Here is a 21,589-nt window from a genome sequence, read left to right on the forward strand (position 1 = left end):
TTTTTCCCTGAAAATCTCCCCTATGGTATTCCTCTGTGTGGGAGGGAATCCCCAGGATAGGCGCAAGAGTGGGGCCTTAGAGTTATCAGAATGACTGTGAGCAAGTAACTGAACCTCAGTTTCCTCGGGTGCAAAATGGGGACTTCGACTTGCCTAGTACATAAGGATTACCATGAAGACCAAATGGTAAGTATCACAGGCTTTGGAGCAACATGAACTAGCTGTCAGAACCTTAGGTAGGTAATTCCCTTCACTTCACCGAGCCTCGGATTCTCTTCAGTAAAATGGTTGTGATAATATCTACCTTGTATGCTTGATATGAGGATTAACTGAAATAATGGATATAAAATGCTTAGCCAAAGCATGGGATACAGTAAATACTCAGTAAATATTAATTATCATAATTATGTAATAAATGATATTTCATTGTCTGAAAACACATGATTTGCTCCCAAAAGAATTCTTTTGGGGAGACTGGCTGAATTGTGCAAACAAATGCAATAAAAATCATGCTTGAGCCAGCAAATGCCTACAGGAGCTCCAACACAGGCGGGTCACGCCTCCAACCACACAGGCCACGCCTCCAGTCCCTAGCCGACCCCGCCCACCAGCTCCTTCCCCGGCCCCGCCCCTCCGGCCGAGCACGCGCACCCCCCTTCTACCCTGACGCGCCTGCGCAGGATAGGCCGCCCCCGGAGGCGATGAGGGTGCTGGTTCGGCGCTGCTGGGGGCCCAGGCCCGTGGGTGGCGGTCCGAGCGGTAGGCCGATCCCCCAGTGGCGAGCGCTGGCCGGGCTCGGCGGGTCCCCTGGCGGGGAGGATGGCCGGGCCGTCCGAGTCCGCGAGAAGCCGCCCTGGCGGGTGCTCTTCTTCGGCACAGACCATTTCGCCCGCGAGACGCTGCGGGCGCTGCACGCCGCCAGGTACCGGGGCCGGGACTTGGGGGGCCGGGCTGCCGAAGGTGCGGATGCCGAGCCTCTGCGGCCGGCCTCAAGGGTTTGCACTCCTCGTCAGGGAAAGCAGCAGGGCCGGAAGGATCTGGGCCCAGTGTTCGGCGTCTCCGGGCGCCCGTCGGGTTCCTCTGGTCTACACTCCCGCTCCGGGTTCTGTCTCTGTTCTCCAAGCGCTACCGGGCACCCCGCAGTGCGAAGCCGGCACTAGTCGCTTTGCATACATCACCTCTGTCCTCTGCCACCACCTTCTTGCCCCATTTGTGTGTAGGGAACCGGAGCTCTGAGAGGTTAAGCGATTGCCCAAGGTCATCAGCTGAGCAGGTCGGGCCTTGAAACAGGGTCTGACTTCGAAGTCCTCCCCTTCCCACTACCTCCTTCTACCTCCTGTTCATTCATTTGTACCCTCCAGTCCTTTGGGCTTCTTACCAGGCACAGTGCACACCCATGTCTCACTTCTCCGCTCCCCATCTCCTTCCTGTATACAACGGGACCCAGCTTTCTGGGGCTGAAATGAGGACACAGTCCAAAAACGAACTATTCTTAACTGAATAAATTTATAAATCAGAACTCTTAGGTATATATTTAGTATTTCTACGATTTAACAAATGCCATTTACTGGGGGAAGAAAATTGAGGTCCATCCTGTTCTGAAAGTCCGTGCTATATCGTGGCTCGACCCAACTATACTGCTCTGCCTGGCTCGACCCAACTATACTGCTCTGCCTGCCTTCCCCCATCCTCCCATTTGTTATTTTCCCACAGCGTTTTCTCCTGATGCACCCTCAACGCTCATTTGTCATCTCCATCAAGTCCTCCCTACAGATTCTTCACAGCAGCCTCTCCTATTGACATCCCCATCAATCCCCTCAAATCATATTTCTCCCTCCACCATTCTGCTCCGCGCACACACCTTGAAATGCTCCCTTCACACACGTTCCTTTTGCACACCTTCCATGATGTACTGTCCACACGTTGCTTTCCCTAGATTGTCTCCGGAATCCCATGGCGTGTGTTTCTGCCGATGCTTCGCTTAGCAGCCTCATTACTCCTGTGCTTTGTCTTTAGGGCCCTCCTATACACTCCTTTTCTCCTAACTCAACACATGATGCAATACCGGGTAAATAAACTAACACCCCCTGGGCACTGGACAACGATGCAACAGTTTGTAAAAAGAAAGAGGTAGTACTACATGTACTGCTATGGAATGATGTCCATGGGATATATTTTGGGTTTTTTTTTTTTTAATGTATTTATTGGATCAAGGGGCACCTGGGTGGCTCAGCTGGTGAAGCTTCTGCCTTGGGCTCAGGTCCTGATCTCAGGGTGCTGGGATTGAGCCCTGAAGGCTCTCTGCTCAGCAGGGAGTGTGCTGCTCCCTCTCCCTCTGCCCTTCCTCGTTGCTTGCCCCACGTGTTTGCTCTTTCTCTCTGTCTAATAAAATCTTTAAAAATAAATAAATAAAATATTTATTGTTTGACTAACACATGGTTGTGGTAAAAATTCAAAAGCTTCAAAGGATATACAGTGAACAATCAGTTCCTTCCACCTCTATCTCCCATTTTCCGTTCCTCTCTTCAGAGACAGCCACTGTTTTCAGTTTCTTATTCTAGAAATGTTTGCTGGATATACAAGCAAATGTATATTTAACCCACTTTTTAAAAAGACTCACATAATAGTAATATAGTATTGTTAAGAGGGGAAAAAACAAAATGCAGAACAGTATATACAATATCCTATTTGTGTAAAACCTCTGTACCATATGTTTCTGTATGCACAGGAAATTTCTAGAACCATGCTATCCAAACAGTAGCCATTAGCCACATGTGACTCTTTAAATTAGAAATAATTAAAATTAAATAAAAAACAAAAACTCAGTCTCTCAGTTGTATTAGTTTTACTCAATTATCTGCAAATGTTTCATGAATTTAACCGTTAGAGTCCTGTGGAAGTACGTGAAGCAGTTTAGCTTTGAGTCATTGTCCTAACACACATTTTCTTTCAATCTTTCCAACTTAGGGAAAACAAAGAGGAAGAGTTAATCGAAAAGTTGGAGGTGGTCACAGTGCCCTCCCCATCCCCAAAAGGACTGCCGGTGAAGCAGTACGCTGTCCAGTCTCAGCTCCCAGTGTATGAGTGGCCAGATGTGGGATCCGGAGAGTACGACGTTGGAGTGGTAGCTTCATTTGGCCGACTTTTGAGTGAGGCTCTTATTCTTAAATTTCCCTAGTAAGTTTTTTTTTTAAGGGAATACAGTATAGAGCCCTTGGTCTTTATATATGGGCCTGTTGTTAAAATGCTCTGATTTGAATTCTAATTCTGCTTTCATTACTATTTCCTCTTAAGAGAAAAAAATTTGTTAGTGCCATGAATTGTTGAAATGTGTGTTGCTCTTGGTCTGTGGGCTCTCACCCCCCTCCTTTAAATTCCATATAGACGCTGACCGTTCCCAGATGGGTCCCTCCAGTTCACATCTCTCCCCGAACTCCAGGCCCCTGACACCCACCGCCTCCTCCACACTTTGGCTTGGGTGTCTGATAGGCGCCTTACATTTAAGATGTCCTAACCTACATTCTTGAACTTTTGCCCAAAACCTGCTCCTCCCCACATCTTCATCTCCGTAAGTGGCAACTCCACCTTTCTGGTTGTTCAGACTCAAAACCTTTCAGTGGCTCGCGATTCCTTCTCTCACACCACACATCCAGTCCATCAGGAAATCCTATTGGCTCTGCCTTTGAATTCTAGATAGAGTTTACCTATTGTTCTGCAGTCCGCCACCCTCCCCCCCTTGTCTGCTGTCCTTGGCCTTCTCAGTCTTACCAACCCAGCAGCCAAAGTGATCCTTTTAAAGCAGAGGTTGACTCATGTCACTGCTCAAAATTCTCTGTTTTTCCATCTCATTCAGAAGTCATCAAAGTCCTTACAGGGCCTATAACAATCTGCCTTCCGGGTTTGGCTCTCTGGCCTCATCTCATGTTACTCCTCAGGTTCGCTCCAGTCGAACCACACTGGCCTCTCTGCTGTTCCTTGAACTTGCTGAACATTTACCTTCTTCAACATACTTACTGTTCCCTCTGCCTGGACTGTCTGCAATATGGCGTATTCCCTTACCTCCTCACTGCTTTGTTCAAGTGTCTCCTTATTGGTAAAACTTTCTGTGACCCCTATGATAACTGTCATCTCCCACCCAGCACTCCTACGCCTTCTCTGCTTTACTTTCCTCCACAGCCCTTAGAACCGTCTGGCAAACTTTTTACACATTTTTATATTGCTTATCTCCCGCTTTTAGCATGTGAGCCCCCTGAGGGCAGGATTTTCCCTCCTTTGGCTCAGTGTTGCTTGTATGCCCAGCACTCAGAATACGGGCTGTGCTCAGTAAATATTTGTTGGGTGAATGAGACGGGTCTGAACAGTGGAATTTCGAATATAAGACTCGTATACACGCACTCCCAAGTGCATATTCCTGCAGTGGATCCATCATCAAACTAATCACCTTACCTAGTAAGTGATTTACATCGCTCATCTCTGGGCAATAGGTGTGTTGGGATGAACAGGGAAGGTGAATGGCTCATTGGATGGGGATTCAAGAAACTTGTTTTAGGCGTTCTGTGTGCAAACTAAACGAAACAGGGTAATTGGACTAAACTAAAATATTCACATTGTCCATGAGACGCACAGGAGGGTTTGAGTGTTTCTTCTCCTACAATATAAAAGGTATTTTTTGCTTTTATTTAGAAACTCCCAGGGATGCCTGGCTGGCTCAGTCAGTAGAGCGTGTGACTCTTGATCTCAGGGTTGTGGGTTTGAGCCCCATGTTGGGTGTTGAGATTACTTTAAAAGTAAAATCTTTAAAAACTCCCAGACATCACAGACGGTTGTGGGACATCTTTGGGACAGTGAATAGTTGTCCTTTTTCTGTTTTTAATTGAGTTTCATTGGTCTCTTATGGTAAGAGAGTAAACTTAATCTCTGGCTCCCTTTACAGGTGGTATAAGACTACATTCAACTCTTGTTTTTCAGACTTTCTGGGGAAGCATAATGCTGAAAAGTCGCATATTTGTTTAGGTAGCAGGAACTAAATGGTAAAGTCCGCTTGCACACTCATCTCTGCCTTTTCTGCCTCAGTGGCGTCTTGAATGTCCATCCCAGTTGCCTCCCGAGGTGGCGTGGTCCAGCCCCTATAATCCATACCGTGCTTCACGGAGACACAGTTACTGGAGTGACGATTATGCAAATTAGACCTAACAGGTAGACGATATTTTCTTTTCTTGAGACTTTGTGGTTTTGAATGTTGATGTCAGTCTGTTTGGAGGGGACGTGGAAGTGGATGAATGGATGGGGCTCACTAATTCCTCGAACCCCGGAGTGCCTTTCCTTTCTGTCTTGTCCTGGTTTCTGATATAAAATATATGCAGTTTGTGGTTATGTAGTGTCTCTCTAAGTCCTTGTGAAATGTTTAACTTGTTAATTGAAATTATATTATTAACAGCTGGATTTCTATAAAAAACCTTGTGTAAATGAAAGATGGATTTTTGGATGTGAGTTTTAATGAATCTTGGTTCTGCTGGCCTTGGTTTCCGTGGTCAAAAAATTTTGGGGGGCGCCTGGGTGGCACAGCGGTTAAGCATCTGCCTTCAGCTCAGGGCGTGATCCTGGCGTTATGGGATCGAGCCCCACATCAGGCTCTTCCGCTATGAGCCTGCTTCTTCCTCTCCCACTCCCCCTGCTTGTGTTCCCTCTCTCACTGTCTGTCTCTATCTCTGTCAATTAAATAAATAAAATCTTTAAAAAAAAAAAATTGGGGGGAACCTGATTAAGACCACATTGTATGCCAATGTGTAATATAATTTTTTTTTAAAGATTTTATTTATTTATTTGACAGAGACAGACAGCGGGAGAGGGAACACAAGCAGGGGGAGTGGGAGAGGAAGAAGCAGGCTCTTAGTGGAGGAGCCTGATGTGGGGCTCGAACCCAGAACACTGGGATCACGCCCTGAGCCGAAGGCAGACGCTTAACCACTGCGCTACCCAGGCGCCCCCAATGTGTAATATAATTGTCTTAAACATTTAATTTTTTTTATTCTACTGTAGTCTAAAGCAGGATTATATTAAGCCTCTATCTGTCATCACCTAATGTCCCTGTAGAAAACAATTCACAATTTCACAAGAACAACCGCATACCTGGGATTTGCTTTAATTTACTTCAGAAAATGAGAGGGGCAGATGAAATGAGTTGCAAAACTTTGACAATTCTAAACGCTGGGTGATGTTATTTGGGGATTCAGGAGACTATTCTGTCTGTTTTTTGGGGATGTTTGTGGATGTTTTGTGCGTGTTCCATAGTAAGCATTTTATTAAAGCGCATAGGTTAAAAATAGGATTAACAACTACACAGTTAAGTATTTAAAATAAAGCATATTTCTAATGAAAGCTGATAGCCAGTATTTATGGAGCTTGATGTAAAACATAAGACTGTGGGAATGCAGATACACTTGTACTTGCTTATAATCACCAGTGATTATAATCCAGGCAAAACTCTAGTCCTTTGAGAAAGGAAATATAGAAAGAAATCATTATGAATTTCTTAATGGTACTTCCTTGGAAAATAAATTTTTTGCTCCGTGTCTTCATTGTATAAATAGAAACTTTTTAAATGCTATTTATTACTAAAGGTGGAATTATTTGCAACGGTAATTAAATGATATGCAACTTCATACTTTTCTCCTTTAGGAAAAAATTGATTTAAAATCTGAGTACAGGCCAGATTTTGCTTTCCCTTCTTTCAAACTGACGTTTCTCTTTTGCTAATGGCTCCCAGTCAAATCCACAGCCAGGGTTAGACTATCCTTGTGGTATGTAAACACTCATGTCGATAAACCTATTGATCTGAAGAAATGTTGTTATTTGCTTTTGATTTTTGGTAGGTTTGACGTTGGCCCAATCCTCAAGCAGGAAACGGTTCCTGTGCCGCCTAAGAGCACCGCCAAGGAGCTGGAGGCAGTGCTGTCAAGACTGGGGGCCGACATGGTACGGTTCTCTCACGCCCCCTGCTCTGTCCTCATGTACTAGGTCTCTGAACTGTCGGTGGTGCAAGAACACTTCTGGGATGTGTCATTTTCAGCTTTTTGTTTCTTTTAAGTGATTTCTATCCCTGCTTCCTAAAATCGAGGCTGGCATTTCGCATGTAAATCTTTGGGAAATGTACAGAGAGGGTACTTAATAAACGCTCTCCGGAGACACGGGAGCTTCTGTGCCCCCCCCCCCATTCCAGTAAGGCCTTGAGACACCCCTTCCCAGTTTCACCCTCCAGTTCCCAGACTCACCCGGCGCCCCTGGCGGACTGACCAACAGCCATTGCCTCGGTGACCCTGCCTGCCTCTCGCTTCTGTGCCTGCGCTGCGGTCGTCGCCGCCGCACGCGCTGGAGTTCTGCTGACTGCTGACTTTGTGTAGCTTGAATCTGCACACAGTCGGGCTGAGTGAGCGCTTACTGATCAAATCAGTGATTTTATGAACTAGTTACTTTTCTGTAGAGGATGGTTTTTCCCCAGCTATCTAGGTGGTGCTTCCTAATCTAGGCACTCACCTCAGAAACCATATTGTAATAGTGGTTGTCAGTTTTCAAGCACTGGCTCATGGGCCAGGGCTGTTCTGGATCCTCTGCAGACTTTTTTTTTTTTTAACCTTCCCAAAAAACAAACTTTGAGGTAGCCGTTACTGTCACCAGTGTTTAAGGATGATGACACTGAAGGCCACACAAGTCTAATAACTTTTCCACAATGACACACGAGTAGGTGGTAGTATTGGGATTTGAACCCAGAACTGTGTGACTCCAGAGTACATTCTCCTTCTTTGAGTCTCCACTGCCTTCCCTCCTAGGAGTTAGAGTGTGGATTCCTGAGCACACCCTGTCCTGACAAGAAAGGGTTGCAAAGCCAGCCAAGCTCAGCTTCTGGAAGCACATCATTGCTCTGTCCTCTGCAGAGAGCAGCATCTCCTCTGAGACTCCATTGAGGAGACCTGTGTGGTCACAGCTTAAGGCAGTTTACCGCCCTACCCTGCCACGCAGCTCCTTCAGAGCTCTCGATAATGTCATGGTACTGAATGATAATGTATTTCTGCTTTTGTTCTTTTCATCTTGAATATGTTGCTCTCCCCTTTTTTCAAGCTTATTTCGGTTTTGAAAAATTTGCCTGAGAGTTTGAGCAATGGAAGGCAGCAGCCAGCTGAGGGAGTGACACATGGTGAGTGAAGGCTGCAGAGACCCTTACCTCCTTCACAAGCTTTTTGTCTGTCAGAATAACACCTGAACGCTCTGACTTTCCTGGCACATTGCCCTTGATTTTGGCTAAAGAACGAGTGCCCACTTGTATGTCCCTTTCCAAAGAATGGCTGGTATGGTCTCCCCTTCCCTCTTAACATGCAGTCTCTCGAAGGATTGGGAATTTTTTCCCTATTCTTTATATTGAAAAGTACCAAACACAGAGGTAAGTTAAAAGATGATGAATACGAGGGCACCTGGGTGGCCCAGTCGATTAAGTATCTGACTCTTGGTTTGGGCTCAGGTGGTGATCTCAGCGTCGTGCGATTGAACCCCGTCAGGTTCTGCACTCAGTGGGGAGTCTGCTTTAGACTCTCTCTTCCTCTCCCTTTGTCCCTCCCGCGATCTCTCTAAGATAAATAAATCTTTAAGAAAAAAAAAAGGTGACCTATTTAACCCAGACTCCGCAATTAGTAATATTTGGTCATATTTTCTTTCTCTGTATATGTGTTTATTTAGTATATATTTTAAAATTTCTGCTTAATCCTTTGAAAGTGTGCATCATAATTTTTCATTCCTAAATACTTCAGCATGCATCTCTTAAGTGAAATGAATAGTTCCCTAATAGCATCTGATATTCAGTATGTAAATACTCCTAATTGTCCAAAAACTTATTTCCTAGCTGTATAGTTTTTCAAACTAGTATCTAATTATAATTAGATGGTATGTCTCTTTAATCTACAGTAATTCCTCCATTTTTCCTATCTCCGTGTCATTGACTTTTTGAAGACAATAGGTTAGTTATTTGTTTCATTCCAGTGTTGTGTAACTTGTTTTTCTAGCCTTTGTATTTCTTGTGAATTGGAAATTCTAAAGGCTTGAAGTTTTTGGAAAGAGTATTTCATAGATGAGGCTGTATCCCGGTGGTATTTGTTTCAGTTTGTTGACGTTGTCAAAAGGATGCAGGACCCAACTTTAGGGGGCTCCCACTGGCCAAATTTGGGATGACTTGAGCAGCACAAAGAATTATAAATGTAATTAACTGTAAGTGAAAATCCATGAGTCAAATCATAATTTAAAAAACTCATTTGCCACCATAATTGGAGGTGATTATGGCACCAGCTTCTTACTCTAAAAATTGGTAGAGAAAGAATTAAGCATTGATCCTGCCATTTTAGGATGAACAAAGATTCATCTTCAATTAATGAGGAAAAGCTCTTCTTTACAGAATAATGCCAAATATTAAAGGTAAAAGGAATGGGAAAAATCACCATTTTGCAATCCCTAATGAAATAATTCATTGAGGGAAGAAATACCAACGCATGCCAAAATCATTATGTGAAAGGTTGTTAGAGAACAGGATGTTTGCATGGTGCCAAAGCATTGCCCCACAGCCAACTGCAAAGAGAAAAACAAATCTTTACACTGGACTCAACCAAGTGATCAAACTGGACTTCACCAGCCTTGATGCAGCCTGGTTTTAGGGCTCACTGATGTGACATCTGAAGACTAGAGCTTTGGATGAGAGAGAGGTGACACTTCTCTGGGTATATCCTTTTTTAATTTTATTTTATTTACTTACTTGACAGAGAGAGCACAAGCAGAGGGAGCATCAGGCAGAGGGAAAGGGAGAAGCAGGGTCCCAGCTGAGCAAGGAGACTGATGTGGGGCTCGATCCCAGGACCCTGAGATCATGACCTGAGCCAAAGGGAGACACTTAACTGACTGAGTCACCCAGGCGCCCCGACATCAACTAGTTTTTGAATCCTGCCTTGCTTTCTTTTATAAGATGTCCCAGATTCACCTTATGAATTCTCTGTCCCATGTTGGAATCAGCCATCTCTCCCTTGTTTGTTTTAGTGTGGGGGAGGGTGGTATTTAGAAATCATCTGGCACAGCATTGTGTCAGTGGACAAGGTGAGGCATTATATTTTTAAAATAATATTTGAATTCATACCGTTACTGATTCAAATTTTATTTATTTATGATTTTTATTTGAGAGAGAGAGCAGGTGGAGGAGCAGAGGGAGAGGGACAAGCAGACTCCATGCTGAGCATGGAGCCCAGTGTGGGGGCTCAATCCCACAACTCTGAAATCATGACCTGAGCTGAAATCAAGGGTCAGATGCTCAACCAACTGAGCCACCCAGACACCCCCTTATTCGAATTTTGAATTTCAGGGTTTTTCTTATATTTCCTTGTAAACTGAATATCTTTTCAAAAGTTCATACTGACCTATTTATTTAATTGCTAGGCATTAAATAGTTTCAAAATTACAACACCGGTGCTACTATGAACAGTAAAATTTTTGAGTAATATTTCATATTTCTCTGCAGTTTTTTTTTTTTTGTCCATAGAATATATCCTCAGAGTGTGCAATCAGAGTACTGTGTGCAAAACTTACTGGAGATGATTATTTTTTCCATGTGGTTTTGTTACCTCGTTTGATATATAGATAGGTTTATTTGTTTCAGTTTGTATTCAATTTTCAGAGTTGCTTTTCTCTTTATGATTAAATTTTATTTTTTGAATCCTATAAAACATTTGCATGATTAAAAAATTTAAGCTGTCTGAGAAAGTATACTCAGAGAGTCTCACTTCCATCCCTAGCTGCTGCTCCCTATTTCCCTCCCTCTGTGTATGAGTAATTTTTATGAGTTTCTGATTTAGCTTTCCAGTTGTTTCCTTTTCTCAAAATAAGCAAATACCACATATTTTTAAATTGATTTTTCCTTCATTCTTTCACAAAAGGTGGCATAAACTATATACTATTTTGTACCTTTGGTCTTCAGGTTTTTTGGTTGGGTTTTTTTTGTTTTTTGTTTTTTGGGGTTTTTTTGTTTTTACTTAACAGTGTACCCTGGAAATCCTTTCCTATCAGTTAGAGATTTTCCTTGTTCCTTTTTATGGCAGCATCGTTCTCACTTGCGGGGCTGTATCATCATTTATTCAACAGATCCCCTGTTGATGGACATTTTGATGGTTCCCATACTTGCTGTTTCAAATAATGCCGTTATAAATAACTTGAAGCATATGTTACTTCCAAATCAAATAGTCAAGAAATTGCATCTTGGAGTAGTTTTAATTTACATTACTCCTGTGAGTGAGGTCGAAGATCTTTTTGTATGTTTAAAGACTACTTATATTTCTTTTTTCCGGGAAGGAACATTATATCTTTTGCCCATTTTTCTATCACATTTTTGATCTTTTTCTTCGCAGTTTTTAGGAGTACTTTATATGATAGTTATAAATAAATCTACGTAATAGATATAAAGTAGTCCTGGATATAATATTATTATATTAATATTGCATAGATACATAGTTTAGATTAACATGTAATTACACATTTTATATTTGTTATAAATAGATCCAAAGTATTGTGATAAAATTACAAATACTTTCAGGTTTTTGTTGTTGTTGTTGTGTTGTTTTTTAAGTAATCTCTACACTCAACATGGGGCTTGAACTTACAAACCCAAGATTGAGAGTCACATGCTCTACCAACTGAGCCAGCCAGGCGCCCCCATCATTTGTTTTTAGATTTGATTTATGAGCTTTCTTTTTGTCTTTTAAAAGCTTATTTTTATGTAGTCATCCTTGTCATTCTTTTCTTTAATTGCCTCTGGATTTTGAGTCATTGTTAGAAGGGCTTTTTCTACTCCCAGGTTATAAAGAAATTCAGCCATTTTTCTTTTACTATTTGTATGATTGATTTATTTTTACTTTATATTATGGAAAATTTCAAACATACACAAAAGTTGAGAAAATAATACAGGTTCTCTTGTATCATTCAGCATCCGTAGTTACCAGTTCAAGGGCGCCTGGGTGGCTCAGTCTGTTAAGCGTCTGCCTTCCGCTCAGGTCATGATCCCAAGGTCCTGGGGTGGAGCCCCACATCAGGCTCCCTGCTTAGAGAGGAGCCTGCTTTTCCCTGTCTCTCTGCCCCTCCCCCTGCCTGTGCTCTCTCTCTCTCTTACTCTCTCTCAAATAAATAAATAAAATCTTTAAAAAATATAGTTACCAGTTCATGGATGTCAAACCTGATATTTATTCTTGCTCTTGGCTTTATCTTGTAGCCCCTAAGATTTCTGCTGGTACCAGCTGTATAAAATGGGAGGAACAAACTTCAGAGCAAATAATCAGACTTCATCGTGCCATTGGAACTATAGTAAGTTGGAAGTCAGATTGCAGTTTTACCTAATTGTCTGTGTGCATGTGTAATTTATTTTCAAAATATTTTTATTTAGGAATGAATTTCAAACCAAACCTAAGAATCCTGAAATTCATTTTATTCTTAAAACTTTTAATCTGATAAAATATACATAAATTTCCCATTTTAACAGTTTTTAAGTGCATAAATCAGTAGCATTCAGTACATTCATATCATTGTACAACCATTGCCACTATCCATCTCCAGAACTTTTTCATCATCCCAAACTGAAACTCTGTACCCACCGAACAATAAATCCCCCAACCCCCTTCCCACAGTCCCTGGTAACCACTGTCCTACTTTTTGTGTCTTAGAATTTGCTTATTCTAGGTACTTCATATAAGTGGAATCATACAATCTTTGTCTTTTTGTGTCTGGCTTATTTCATCATTAGCATAATGTCTTTAAGGTTCATCTTTGCTGTACCATGTATCAGAATGTCGTTCCTTTTTAAGTCAGAAAAATATTCCATTGTATGTGTATATACCACACTTTGTGTATCCATTCATCAGTCAGCAGAGGTTTGGTTGTTTCCCCCTTTTGGCTATTGTGAATAATGCTGCTGTGAACATTGGTGTACAAATACGTTTGAGTACTTGCTTTCAAAAGTTCTTTTGTGTATATGAAATTCGTTTTTTAAGTATTCTTTAAACTTCAAGTTTTTATATGGGCCTTAGAATTCACCAAGCATTTAAAAAAAAATATATATATATATAATAAATAAAATAAATATATATTTTATATATATATAAAATAAATATATATTTCATATATAAATAAAATAAATAAAAATATATATATATATTGCAGTTTCCCATAACCAAGTTTTATTACCCATTTCATAGATGAGAGGAATGAAAGTGAAGCAGTGAACTTCAGGGTGCCCCATTACAAAATAATGAACCTAAATCCCCTAACACCTAATCCAGTGCTTTTTCCAGTATGTCTTTCTGCCCATAGCCAATTTTTTACAACTGAATTCTTAAATCCTCAGTTTCTACAGGTGGTACACAAAATGGAGTTGTAACTGTAACTTATTTATTAAATGTTTATACATATAGTATTTATTAAGTACCTATTAAAATATCTGGGGCGCCTGGCTGGCTCAGTCGGTGGAGTATATGACTCTTGATCTCAGGGTTGTAAGTTCAAGCCCCACATTGAGGGTGTAGAGATTACTTAAAATCTTTTTTAAAAATTAAAAAAATACTTATTAAAAAACCTGAGTTAAATTCTCAGTTCTTTGACAAATGTATTGGGTTTTTTCCCCTTCATTTTGATAGCCTCTTGCATTGGTTGAACTTGGGGCCTACCAAGCGTGGGGTTTTTAATGGGTCACCTGTTATTAACATTAAGATGGAGACCTGCCACTGAATATCTAGCCTGCCAGGTTCTTCAGTGGGGGTCACAACCTCACATGTGGGTATCACCTGAAAAAAGAAACAATACAGAATCAGACTGCAAAGGAATAAGTAAAAATCTATGTGCAGATGACATGATCTTATATACAGAAAATCATAAAGAATCCAAAGGAAACTTTTAGAGCCAATAAGCAGTAAAGAAGACCTAATTGTTCATGGGGTGGAAGACTTAATAACACTGTTCCCCAAATTGATCCACAGATTCAACCCAATTCCTATAAAAATCCCAGTTGACGTCTTTACAGAAATTGACAAGGTGATCCTAAAATTCATATGGAATCCCAAGAGACCCAGAATAGCCAAAAAATCTTGAAAAAGAACGACAAAGAACTCACCGTTCCTAATTTCAAAACTTACTACAAAGCTACAGTAATGAAGACAATGGGATACTGACATAAGGGTAGACCTATTTCTCAGTGGAATAGAATTGAGAGCCCAGAAATAAACCTTCAAGTTTATGCTCAATCAGTTTTTGATAAGGGTACGAACATAGTTTGATAGGGAAAGAATAGTCTTTTTAACACATGGTGCTTGGACAACCGGATATCTGCAATTAAAAGAAATAAATTTGGATTCCTACCTCACAAACTCCAAATCAATCAGAGACCTAAATTAAGAGCTAAAATGATAAGATTCTTGGAAGAAAACATAGGGGTAAATCTTCATGAACTGGAATCATTCTTAGATGGCTCTTAGATAGGTTGCCTACAGCCTAAGCAACCAAACGAAAACTACAGAAGTTAGACTCGAAAATTAAAAACTGTTGGGGCTTCAAAGAACACTATCAAGAATATGAAGAGACAGCCAATAGAATGGAAGAAAATATTTGTAGATCATATATCTGGTAATAGTCTAGTATCCAGAATGTGTAAGGATCTCTTACAACTCTACAACAAAAGACAAATGTGATTAGAAAATCGGCAAAGCATCTGAATAGATATTTCTTCCAAGAAGATCTATAAATGGCCACTAAACACATGAAAAGATGATCACTTTCATTAGTCATTAGGGAAATGCAAATCAAAACTGTACAGAGATACTGCTTCACACCCACTAGGATTGCTCTAATTAAAAAAAAAAACAGACAATAACAAGTGTTGACAAGGATGCGGAGAAATTTGGAACCCTCATACATTGTTGGGGGGAATGCAGACTGGTGCCGCTGCTGTGGAAAAATAGTTGGACAGTTCCTCAAAGTTTAACACAGGTGCCTGGCTGGTTCAGTCTGTTGAGTGTGCAACTCTTGATCTTGGGGTTGTGAGTTCAAGCCACATGTTGGGTGTAGAGATTACTTAAAAATAAAATCTTAAAAAAGTTAAACACAGTTACATTACCATATAATGATCCTTATCTTCTGCAATTCACCTTTCTTCTCCACTGAGAAAAAGCCTGTGCTCTAACAGAATGAGGACTTAGGAGCCAGAAAGTGAAATTTGATTCCTAGAGCTGCTGTTTACTAACCAAGAGCAAAACTCGTATCTTCTCTGGGTTTCTGCATTTTTACGTCTAAAACAGGGTTAATGACCATGTCCACAACTGCCAAGATCAAAGGAGATAAACCTTGTGAATTAAATCCATGCAAACCTATGATTTTGACAGTAATGATGGTGATAGTGAAATGACCCTATTCTTAGCATCCCTTTCCTTTCTGCAGTGCTGATGATAAGGTGAGGATGAGCTTTACCCTCCTCAAGAACAAGGAGTGTATATTCCGAACAAGAACTATATGCCTGGCATATTTATAACTCTCAGTAAATGGAAACCTTTCTCTAGTCAGCATGTTTCGAAAGTATTTTGAGTTCTTTAAGAGAAAGAAGTTACACATGTAAAAATTGTTTCATAGCTTTTACTAGAAGCAGGGGAAAGAAAAATAAGCCAGCAAATTATAGAAGAGGATATTGTACCAAACATGTCTTATGTAAGACCGTGAACATCTATGAACTTTTCTTCAAATTTATTTAATTTTTTGATGTCAAGTTCAAATCTTTGAAACAATCTAACTCTTCTGAAAATCAAATGTCCTTTTTAGGGGAGGCCATAAAGAGAGCATTGAGCTGAGAATGAGAAAACCTGGATTCTGGTCCTAGGCTCTACCTATGTCTAAACTTGGGAAAAAAGCTGCATTTCTCTGGGCCTCACTTTCCTTGTCTATGAAATAGAAGATTGAGCTACAGTCTGAAAATAAATGTATTTACTTCAGGAATTTGAGAGAACTTACTTCCTGGTAACATGTTAATTTTAATTAGTCTGAAATCAAAATGTGACGAAAGTGGCATTTCACATTATGGGGAAGGGTCAGATGGATTGCCCAGTACATAGGGTTGGGACAACCGAACTGGTTAGCTATTAGAGGGGGAGGCCCTTAAATCCTGCCTTTGAAAGTCAAAATAAAATCTAGACGGATCAAGCATTTAAGTGTAAAAGAGCAAAACCACAAAGAACTGAGGGAAAAGCACAGTTGAATTATTTTATAACATTTAATAATCTTAACATTAAATAATCTTAATGTCTAATAGTCCTTTTTAAGCTTGACGTGAACTGCTAGATCCATGAGAGGAAAAACTGGCTATTATTACTCCATAAAAATAAAAAATTATGCACAGGAAAAAAATTACCCAAGATTAAAAGTTCATACACTGGGCAACATTGCTATTAATAGTAGCAAGAAATTGAAAATAATTGAAACGTCCATCATAAAGTTATTGTTTGCATAAATTACGGTACAGTCAAAATGGGAGTCCTGTGCCACAGATATGCACGCACTGATGAAAGTTGTCTGTGCTTCATTGTTAGGAAAAAAGTTCCTTGTAAGAGTACGTTCTAGATTATTGTAATATTTGCAGAAAAAAAATACAAGGATATACACATCAGATTGTTAACAGTGGTTACTTCTGGGGATGGGAATACAGAATAAGTTCTAAATTTTTTTTTTTTTTAAAGATTTTATTTATTTATTCGACAGAGACAGAGACAGCGAGAGAGGGAACACAAGCAGGGGAGTGGGAGAGGAAGAAGCAGGCTCATAGCGGAGGAGCCTGATGTGGGGCTCGATCCCAGAACGCCGGGATCACGCCCTGAGCCGAAGGAAGACGCTTAACCGCTGTGCCACCCAGGCGCCCCAAGTTCTAAATTTTTTTAAACTTTTTTTTAAGTTTTATTAAAGTATCTTTACACCCAACACGGGACTCAAACTCACAACCCCAAGTTCGAGAGTCACAAGCTCCTCTGACTGAGCTAGCCAGGCACCCCTACTTTATAAATTTTTTAACATAATTGTTGTAGTGCTTGTATTTTTTAGAATGAGCATAAATTTAAATTAGAAATATTAATAAAGATACGAACATTGATTTTTAAAATAGTGTTTACGACCTTATCAATTTTGGAGACTGACGTAGAGGGTCACATCTGTGTTCTGTTTCATAAGATTTAGAGACTCAGTTCCCAATTCTTCTGTGACTGGGAGAGAAGTCAGACCAAATTAAGGCAAAATAATAGTTGAAAAGGGTTTGGGGGGGCGCCTGGGTGGCACAGCGGTTGGGCGTCTGCCTTCGGCTCAGGGCGTGATCCCGGCATTATGGGATCGAGCCCCACATCAGGCTCCTCCGCTGTGAGCCTGCTTCTTCCTCTCCAACTCCCCCTGCTTGTGTTCCTTCTCTCGCTGGCTGTCTATCTCTGTCAAATAAATAAATAAAATCTTAAAAAAAAAAAAAAAGAAAAGAAAAGGGTTTGGGGGTTGAGTGTATTCCATTATCATACGTTCTTTAATTTTCTTTGCAGATTCCGTTGCAGACTCTCTGGATGGATAATACCATTAAACTTCTGGATTTGGTAGAAGTTAATAGTTCAGTCCTCACTGGTACTAACTTTTGAGTAGCTGATCTGGAAAATGTTTTCATTATGTATACTCTATTTGAAAATGTGTCACCATAGGTCACATTTATTAAAAAGAAGGATGCTTTTAGTTTATGTCAGTTCAGTAATGATAATACTTTCCACTCATTGTCTTATTCTTTGCAGTGTCCGTTCACATGTATTTTTTCATTCAGTCATCCTAAGAATGTGGGAAGTAGGCAAAGCACTGTTGCTAACCCATTTTAAGCTCTGTAGTGTCCTACACTGAGGATTTCAGGGAGTGCAGAATGACTTGGTCAGTTTCATTCTGCTGAACATAGTAATGAAAATCCCTGCACATCTCAGCAAGAATCCTAGGCCAGGGTGTAGCATCTCATGATGTAGTCCATTCTGAGGCCCATCAGTGCCCTCCCAATATGGTGGACTGAAGGAGTGGGAGCCACAGAGGGAGTTGGTCAGCTCAGAGGGAGTCGGAGTTCCCCAGGAATCTAAGAATTGGGATTTGTTGGGTCACGGATGGAAGGGCCAGCTTAGATCCTAAGCTTCTTGTATACCTCTCCACTGGTAGGTAGTTACTTCCCCCAAATGGTCAAAAGTTCTAGATTCGACATTTTTAGGTTGATCTTTGGTAAAGGAGTTTGGGTAAAGGACTGGTAAGTTCCTATGTGTATGGAAAGCTTCCCTTTGGGTTTGAGATGCACACAGAGCACCATGGCTCCATCGTAAGCAGAGTCCGGGCATCAGCAGGTATGCCCTCCAGTATTAGTACTGCCTCCTGGGATGTTTTTTGATTTTTAAGCACCATGAAGTCACATAATTATTAACTCTCATATCCCTCTCTTCCCTCCCCCCCCCCAATTCTTTAGATCCAAAATTAAGAGGACAACCTGTTTTTCCAGGATCAGTAATATACCACAAAAAGTCACAAATACTGCTGGTTTGTTGCAAGGTACATTCCTTTAGTTTTAAACTGTACGCGTTTTACTGAGTCTACAGTTTATCATTTTTAGTTAAACTTCACTCAACCTTATCAGATTGAGCCAATAAGGACAGTTTAATTTTCTTAATTTTTGAAAGTGATGAAGTTTTACCAAGGCATTATTACTGAAAGAAGATTCAGTAACTTTGGTGCTTTCTTAAAAGAAACTTGTATATTCTCAGTAGTCCAATTTAATTAACAAATTCTTGTTAATAACTAACAAGTCTTGTTTTTTTTTTTTTTTTAAATTTATTCGACAGAGATAGAGACAGCCAGCGAGAGAGGGAACACAAGCAGGGGGAGTGGGAGAGGAAGAAGCAGGCTCATAGCGGAGGAGCCTGATGTGGGGCTTGATCCCATAATGCCGGGATCACGCCCTGAGCCGAAGGCAGACGCTTAACCGCTGTGCCACCCAGGCGCCCCTAACAAGTCTTGTTTAACTAGCAACTCCTCTTGTTAACGTGGTGATCGCAGAAGATGGCCATAGCAGGGTATCTAGCTGCACTGCTACAGTGCAGGTATCCTACTTGCTTTTACCGTTTGAGAGTGGTTAAAGAGGAGATGTCTTTTTTTTTTTTTTCATTTTTGGTTTTATTTTTATTATTATTTTTTTTAATAATGATTTTTTATTATATTATGTTAGTCACCATACAGTACATCCCCGGTTTTCGATGTAAGGCTCGATGATTCATTAGTTGTGTATAACACCCAGTGCACCATGCAATATGTGCCCTCCTTACTACCCATCACCGGTCTATCCCATTCCCCCACCCCCCTCCCCTCTGAGGCCTTCAGTTTGTTTCTCATAGTCCATAGTCTCTCATGTTTCATTCCCCCTTCTGATTACCCCCCTTTCTTTATCCCTTTCTTCCCCTACTGATCATTCTAGTTCTTATGTTCCATAGATGAGAGAAATCATATGATAGTTGTCTTTCTCTGCTTGACTTATTTCACTTAGCATCATCTCCTCCAGTGCCGTCCATATTGTAGCAAATGTTGAGAACTCGTTCTTTCTGATTGCTGAGTAATATTCCATTGTATATATGGACCACAACTTCTTAATCCAGTCATCTGTTGAAGGGCATCTCGGCTTAAAGAGGAGATGTCTTAACCTATTTAAATGACTTTAGAACCATTATTATTTTACGACAGTGGCCTGAGAAATGTTCCACATTTCTTCCATTTCCTGATATTTTCCTTCATATGGTGTTTATGTGCGATGTTTCGTGCTCAAGGGGCCGTGTGTAAAGTGTGTGATAGGGTGAGCTGACCTACACAGAGTGTAGATACAGAGCTCCCACATCAGGCCTGTCTTCATCTTTCTTCAGCTTGTTCTTGAACAGGGTGGGGTGCATGTGTTTGCTCTCATAGAAGAAGCTGGGGTTGTCTGAACACATAGTTTAAGTCCCACCAGTTATGTCACCTCGGACAAATCGCTCACCTCTCTGCGCATGTTTTCTCTTCTAAAATCAATTTTCTCTGGGGATAATACTGGATCTGTCTACTTTTAGAGCGGTTCTATTTTTGATGACCAGTCATAATAAGATACATGGCCATATTCTGAAAACTGAAGTACCATGCCAATAGGACACCGCTGCTTTATTCTGCCCCCTTTATGTTTAAATAAGTTTAATTTATACAGGTCTGTACATTTGTTATCACTCAGTAATAAACTTAGAGTCAAAGAATCATATGTGTTACTTAGTACAGTGCTATCTGCAGCTAGGTGTTTGGTAAAGGTCTGTAGGTTTGTTTTCATGATAAAAGTTGTATAAGCTAAAATTGACCACCAGTTTCGCCACCACTGCCTGCTCACTGTGTGTCTTTTGCCCTTAGGATGGCTGGATTGGTGTCCGGTCAGTGATGCTGAAGAAAACACTAACAGCTCCTGATTTCTACAATGGGTACCTGCACCCTTGGTACCAGAACGACTCCCAGGCTCAGCCAAGCCAGTGCAGATTTCAGACTCTCAGACTTCCAACAAAGAAGAAGCAGGGGAAAAAAAGTGTTGCTATGCAACAGTGCATTAAGTAGTTAGGAAGTAGATGGACAAGAACCTACTGCAGATTTGTAATTTATTAAAAGCCTTATTTACAAGGAATTACCTTGACTATCAAAGATGACACTGTTGGAGGGAAAAGAAAGAAGATTATTGTCAAAAAGATGAATTACCTCACTTCCCAGTTTTTGTTTAACAGTAGTTAAAAACCGCTTTTTCTATTTGAATAACAAAAAGATCCCTAAATAAAATTTTTATTTATAATGTGAAACTCAAGGAGATTTTATCTTTCCCTAAAAACAAATGCAGCTAACTAGTAACTAGTACACACACGCACACACACACACACACTCACCCCTACTGAATAGAGGTTCTTTAAAAAAAAGTGCATCTATGAAATTTTTTAGATCATATGTCCCCATTGATGATGCTGTCATTTCAGCAGTATTTAATCTACATTTCTGATTTTCAACAAGCAATAAAGTCAGCTCTTTAAATTTATCTACCCTCTAGTTCTCATAAAGTAGTAAACAGACATAATATTTAATCATCTCTGTCACATGAATCTGCACTATAGTATTTTACACCTAGGTTTTCTTAGTGTAGGAACATGCTAACATTTTTCAACTTAATTGTGCCATAAAGGTTATTGAGCATCTGGTCTGTGCAAACTCATCTCTGTCTCCAAGAGAGTCAAGCACTTCTGGGGCAGGAAAGGCCAGGTGTTGAATTTTTAAAAATCTTTACATATCAGCTCTTCCTGCCTAGATCTATCAGTAAAAATCTCTTTCCGTTCATTACTTCATCCATTCCACATTTATTGATAGGACGATCATGTAACTGGTCGTCTAAATTAGCACAGTCATGAGTAAAGGAAGCACGTATAATAATTACTCCTGGACAACAGGCATAAACTAGGAC

The 21,589-nt window shown here is 40.6% G+C and overlaps 1 protein-coding gene across 1 annotated transcript; it reads left to right on the forward strand.

Moving 5' to 3' along the window:
- The first annotated feature begins 664 nt into the window (after positions 1-664).
- Positions 665-20,934, forward strand: MTFMT (mitochondrial methionyl-tRNA formyltransferase). The gene is made up of 9 exons (XM_040643109.1): positions 665-922; positions 2,968-3,177; positions 5,074-5,196; positions 6,873-6,975; positions 8,116-8,191; positions 12,284-12,375; positions 17,616-17,694; positions 18,557-18,639; positions 20,506-20,934. The coding sequence occupies exons 1-9, from the start codon at positions 702-704 to the stop codon at positions 20,701-20,703; spliced, it is 1,185 nt and encodes a 394-aa protein (XP_040499043.1). The 5' UTR covers positions 665-701; the 3' UTR covers positions 20,704-20,934.
- The last annotated feature ends 655 nt before the right edge of the window (positions 20,935-21,589 follow it).

This window comes from Ursus maritimus, unplaced genomic scaffold, assembly GCF_017311325.1.
Source record: "Ursus maritimus isolate PB19 unplaced genomic scaffold, ASM1731132v1 scaffold_27, whole genome shotgun sequence".
Taxonomy (NCBI): domain Eukaryota; kingdom Metazoa; phylum Chordata; class Mammalia; order Carnivora; family Ursidae; genus Ursus; species Ursus maritimus.